At 43.1% G+C, this 6,439-nt stretch overlaps 1 protein-coding gene across 1 annotated transcript; it reads right to left on the bottom strand. All coding sequences in view use genetic code 11, as the record gives it.

Annotated features, from left to right (window-relative positions):
* Positions 1-2,004: 2,004 nt before the first annotated feature.
* EGR_08147 (hypothetical protein) lies at positions 2,005-2,362 on the bottom strand (the record flags this gene model as incomplete). The annotated part of the gene is made up of 2 exons (XM_024497396.1): positions 2,005-2,169; positions 2,297-2,362. 2 exons carry the CDS (start codon positions 2,360-2,362, stop codon positions 2,005-2,007), a joined length of 231 nt encoding a protein of 76 aa, XP_024348192.1.
* Positions 2,363-6,439: the final 4,077 nt, after the last annotated feature.

Below are 6,439 nucleotides of genomic sequence, written 5' to 3'. Positions count from 1 at the left end.
CTTGGAGGGTGAATTTAATGAAGAGTACAGTTTCCATTGCTTCTGCACTTAGGTGAGATAGTCTTTCAATTCAGTTTAACAATTGCTCCACAACCTAGAAATCCAATGTTATATAGTGATTTGGGTGGCTTTACATCAGCATAAGGCCTCTATTGAGAACTTGGAACTTTAGGCACATCCACCTTTTCTCTAACAATACCTAAACGACATTCCAAAGCGATGTTACTGCGCCCTGCCGGTGGGCGGTGGTGAGCCATTTATAGAACCCGGAACGGGCGCACTATGACTCCATTTTAAATATTAAACTCCAACATTTCCTTAAAACTTTGTCTTGTTTTATTAGATCCAAGGCACGAAAATGCCTCAATTGGCAGTAGAATCACAGGCAAATTTATTTGAAGGCCTTCATTAGATAGCGCTCTTCTCCCTATTCGGTGTTTGGAAGAGCGTTTTCGTCTTTTTTGGGCAAACACAAATCCCACATTGTAAAACCCTCCAGTTTTTAGTACGCGATCATGTTTCTACTTTAGGGTTCCTACTAGACCCCTTGACATTGAAAAGTGTACTTTTACCTCAATACGGTCGCCAGGTGCTGACCCCACTGCGACCTTGTACTAGTTTTATTGTGAACTCTCTCCAGATGCGATGCCGAATGACCTTTTGCACGGATTCTCTCTCTCTCCCTCTTATTTTGATGGCTCGTGGTTATTTATTTTGGCATATTCCACCTCCGTTTGGGGTCGCAAAATGTGCTCTTTGAAAATCTCCTTGTCGAAGTGTTTGTTTTTTTTAGTCAGCACAAAAACTTAAAAAGAGGTTATAATAGTACAAGGCTTATTAGTTAGTTGGCATACTTTGGAGTGAGAAAGTGTCTATACCCGACAAAAGAATTGCAGGCGTCATCAGCATTGTGGACCAGAGCCGCATAGAGAGGAGACTTGAATACTGTAATTGTGTGCCTAAGAATAAGTAAGCACCTGCACTAGATAGCAGTTGGAAAAGCTACTGGGGCGTGGCCAAAACTACCCTGAAGTCTAGATTTACGTGTTGTATATGGGTGTTCCCGGAGTGGAGGTGGTCCCGCATCACTGATAAACTGCTCTCAATGTGTAGGTCTATTAACAGGTTAGGCCAGGCTGTCGAGAGGTGATTACTTTCACCTATGTGTTTCGCAGGTAAGCACTGCCGTAAAAGCGGCTCAACAAGCCAACAGTGTAGGGAGACAGGAAGCATGCCAATTGGTTGAGAAGTTTTCTTTCAATAGGCTATTTTCCTCGAACTGAGGCCAAATGATAAGGTGGGTAATGCTGGGTGCCATAAATCACTTTTTGACTAGTATCAAGAATGGTCATAACTATTCCAGCAATATCGGCCCTGGACAAGGAAGAAAGTATGAAAGATCACCCTTCTTTATCAGGTGATGAACAGTGGATAGGGATCAGCACAACTATTGAATCAAGTGGACCTAATGTCAGCGCTGAACATCCACTGAAGCCAACGCTAAAATTATAAGACGGTAGGGATTTTAATTTACCTGTCGAAGTATTTTGACCTGCGGGCCTGGAGTATCTGTCCAATGGATTTAAGTGGCTATTTGAGGTTACACGTGTTCGCTTCTCAGCCTAAGCGATTCCCTCCTTCATTTGTCGCAAGTATGCAGGAGCTTCCGGTTTAAGACCAGTTTCGCCTTCGCAGAGTGACAATAGGCCAACGTTCATGTGACTCGGGAGGATCTATGGTAAATGTGTCCTTTTAAAGGGCGTAAACTTGATTCTCCGTTCTATGGTTCATGAATAAATCTACCGTTTACAGATTCACATAGCCCAGTGTTTATTTTGTGATGAGTAGCAACCCAATCAGAAGAGGTGCCAACTGTAAATTTCATCAACATTCATTTTACATACCAGGGTGAAATGGACATTCGTTTCCGCTCAAAATATGTTATTTCCATACCATTTCTGTAATACGTTAGTTGTTTGTTTAATACTTGGCTTTCGTGACGGGTCAACTAGGGGCTCTACCGGACGCTCTGACCTCCGCGTCATACCAGTAGACCCAAACCCTTCTCTTGGTCGACAATACATATTCTGTCCTAGCATATTTTAATGTTTCGTCTTTTGGGAAGTCTGGAGAAGCCATACTGTTGGCAGCAGAATGAGAACCCAATATCTGGAGAGATCTATCCTGATGTTTTCTGCTGGGTGAAAAAATCTCAGCTGGGTGGAAGAAGTGCATATTCTGCAGATGGGAGAATCGGTGACAACCCAAACGGAAGGGGTAGAAATGGTACCCTAACCTCCGTAACTGTCCTTGTTTCGCGTTCTGTAGGAACGTTATGGAAGACTGAAGCTACACTAGCCATGAATCAGCTGGAAAAGTTATTTACAATGCTTTTTACGGTGTCAGTATGAAGGTGTCAATGCTGTGAACACGCGGTACCTCCACTACTTTACTAGCTCGGGAGAACACAGATGGATAGGGTTGGGCAGCACTGAAATGAGAACAAAGTCGCAACGAGGAATAGGCGCGAAGCTCTACCTCCATGAAACCATTTTAAACCCCTTCCTTTATTAAATGACTGCTTTTGGGCCAGTGTCCCTACGACTAGCGTTGGATATAAGTGATGGCCGTCACTTTCCTCTTTCTCTTCCTACATTTCCCAAACAGGTTAAAACTCCCGATCCGGTAGAATCCCCAAAAGGGGTCAGTGACGTAGCAGTCAAATATCTCAGTTGCGCGCAAATACGACGCCGGCGCAGTTGGTTCGTGGTTGTTTTTCCCACAGCACGCATTACGCTGCAATGGCTGAGGCAGGAGGCTGACCAATGGGAGCGAAGGGAATGACACTCAAAAAAAGAAATGGGATACACAATACGTTAACTATTTGTTTAACTCATTTTTGGTAACGGACTATTGAGGGGCTCCGCTATTGTACTTCCACTGAACAGCGTGGCCTCCGGGTCATTGCAGTAGCTTCAAACCCATTCTGTTGGTTGGCAATACATATTTTGCCCCAGCATACTGCCTTCTTTCTTCTTCAAGGAAGTCCCTAGGAGGTAAAATTGCCACCTCAGTAACCAGTTGTAACCACATAGTCGTCACATCATGCATCCTTAGGTTGGAGAGGAAGTATGATGTTTCAAAAGGTAGACGCTAACAAGGTAGTTTTAAAAAGCCCTTGAGCACCTAAGCAGTAGCATTTTTTTAATTATAAACAAAATTTTAAACATTATTATTGACTAAGCAGGTAACTGAACTGATCACTTTCCGAGGATCCGAAAAAAGGTTTGGATATCAGTAGTGGTAAACTACTGGAACTTTGGACGAACAACATGAACCTAAAGCAGCTTTCTGAGGCTTCGATGAAGCCGAAAGAAGACATAATACTTGGGCACAATATTTATTCGCCGACGTAGGAAAGGGCTGGGGGGCTACTGGCACGGCCTGAAGACCATGCCACCCAGTGGGGGTACAATGGCGGGGCCCTAACTGCCTCATTACTAAGACTGAGAGTTAAACAGTCAACGTGTTACGCTATTGTTTGCAAGGATTCTAAACAACCATGAAGAGCGCTCTACTATTTTGAAGGACTACGGATCCTCTCTAGTGCTTTCACAACACATCCTCTTAACCCGTTTGTACTATTGTTTTGTAAAGGTTCATAAAATTTCCCTGATGATTACACAGCATATCCGCTCTTAAAATCAATCCTCTCTTGGTCCACTGTGGGTTTGATTGTTGGGGCTTCTTACAGGATGTCAGCGAGTGCGATCCAGACAGCATTGTGCAAAGGTAGGGAAGTCAGACCGCTAAAGACGCCTAACAAAAGGCGATGTTTAACTTCCAACGTTACCTCGAATCGCTGGCCAACATTCGCGATTTGGCAATTGAAAAGTGTGGCTAAAGCAATTTCTGTTTCGTGGAGTAAGTAGATGCTGTTTTTATGAATGTTTAGGCATTGGTGACTCAAGAACATGAACGACACGCGAATGGCCCTCTCCAATAGCGGGCCAGTTTGTACCAAATGTGTACGCAGCATATCGAATATAAACTGCCAAAGTTATTTTTATTTTATCTTCCTAACTCAAACGTAATACACCGGTTTTTTGTTTAGCTCTTTGTTTTGATTACGCGGGTACTGATGTGCAAGGCCATTGTACTTCCGCCCAAAGGTATGACCGAGAGTTAAAATAAACTCTACATAGCCCCTCTCCACTTTTGAGCTTCGTCCCTGGCACTCCCCTTGGTCACTGCCCTACGTTAGCCACCACAATGTAATTGGTGCTGTGAGGTAAACACCCATGAGCCAACCGCGCCAGTCATCGAATCCCCATGCAACCGAGAAGTTATCTGACTGCTGCGCCACTGAACCCTTTGGGAATTCCGCTAAAATCTGGAGTTTGGTCCTGTTTTGGAATTGGATTCGGGTTAGGAGGAAAGTGCTGGCCGTCTCGAGTATCCATCGATTGTCAGGAGCGCTAGCATAATTTCGCGGGAATAAAGATTTGTGTCTATTTTCACCTCAGTGCTGCTCATTCATACCTGTCTGGATTTCATCCAGCTAATAGAAATGTGGAGGAGGTATCAAGAGTTCACATTGATATCTTCATACAGACATCGTGGATAGCTCCGTAGCGAACTATTTCTAGATTGTTCACGGTTAGTGTCGCTGCATTTATTAATAGCTTTCCTTCAGACCACGGAACCAACGTATTCGCCGAAGGTAGACGTCTTTTCCAGCCCTTCTATTATGCGTCGTCACTAATTCTCCCATCTGCATCACTTTTTTTCTCCGGAGATTGAGTTCTCATTCTGCAGCCAACATTACGGCTTCTCCAGGCTTCCTAAACGACGAAACAATGCATTATACTCAGGAGAAATATGATTTGTCGACCAACAGCAGGGCTTGGGTCTACAGGCATACCCCGGATACCAGGCTACCTGGCGGAGGTACAATGACGGAACCTCTAAGTGGCTCCTCACCAAAACCGAGCGTTAAACAAACGTTTAGCGTAACACAGAATCACCTCTCTGTTTGTAATCCTGACAAGCTTGCTCAAAATAAAAAACAAAAACGCTAATCATCTCCTGCCATCATTAGCCTCATCATATACTTATGATTTTCACTTTCTTAAAAGAACTCCTTTTTACAAGAGATGTTTTGTTATTGCAGCTACTTATTCACTATTACTCCAGGGCATTCCCTTCTACTGCCTTACAATGTCCTGCCTTTGAATTACACGTTGTAAGGTTGTATTTTAGAGGAAGACGTGATTTTGTTGTTGATGTCCCCAACGCGAAGTCTCACTACATGACGGTCGTGACCGTGTCAAGAGGTTAAATTATTACTTCTAAAGGCCATTAAAGGTGAGAGGCGGAATTTGTTTAACAGTTCCAAATTGCCGGTCACTTTAGCATCGTCCAACGTGTAAAAGCAAATTTTGCGGTGAAAGCTAGTTTAAAACCTACCCCCTTCCTGCTCTTTTCCATCGTATTATGAAGGGGTAGCCTGAAGCAAATTTACTATGAAAGTTTACAGGCTCTTCGTACCAAGATGCTCAATTATTCATCATTGTTTACATTAGTTTTGTTTACGATGTTCAAAGTTATGTCGGATGAAACTTGCCGATAAATTGATGCACTGTTTAATGTGATTGAGAAAAGTTGGTTAAATGAAGCGTCTCGCATTGTCTCTGTCTTTAGCCCTGATTACCATTAAGAACGCGGTTAGGATTTCCAAAAAAAACATTTCTATTCAAGGAATGCATAATTAGTTCTTCGCACAGCCGTTTGATGGGAGTTTTCCGAAGCTGTGGCCGCACACAAAATAGAGGCGGCCATTGGGTCTAAGTTTAGTTATTTTAACATTATGGCGTCTGTTCGGCTTTTCCTATTTCCACTTGGACTTCTAAGACTTTTGCCATCCCATGGATATTATTTTATAATGGCTTTGCCATGTTTAGCTAAAATTTGTTGTTTCAGGAGTAACAACAAGACACTAACAAAAAATGATATCCTGTCCTGTCCGACTTTCTCCTTTCTAGACCCAATGAATTTGCTGAAATTCCCAGCTGACGTGTTCAGAATAAATGCCAGTCAATGTGATTCTCTACGTGTTTATAAATCCTGCTGTAGCGTTTATTCAATTGGGGCATATAAAACTGCACTTTGAGCGATCCATCTGGTGCCGCGCTTCTTTGTTCTCTTCATGACGTGATGCGGAAGGAATGGTGATGTTAAATTCATAATGCTACTGTATAGACAACACCCGTGTGTTCAAACGATGTTTACTTCAGGTATGGATTGGAATATGCATACTTTTCAGCACCTGAAATTCGGCCCTGGTATCAATGTCACAGAACCCTGCTAGTGCTACCATCTCAGCATTTCTTTACGTTGAAAATGAATCTGTTTCTAGACTCGTACTCCTTATAAAGTC

Source organism: Echinococcus granulosus (genome assembly GCF_000524195.1).
Source record: "Echinococcus granulosus chromosome Unknown EG_S00097, whole genome shotgun sequence".
Lineage (NCBI taxonomy): Eukaryota > Metazoa > Platyhelminthes > Cestoda > Cyclophyllidea > Taeniidae > Echinococcus > Echinococcus granulosus.
Note: the sequence above shows the minus strand (reverse complement) of the source record. Positions and strands in the feature narration are given on the sequence as shown.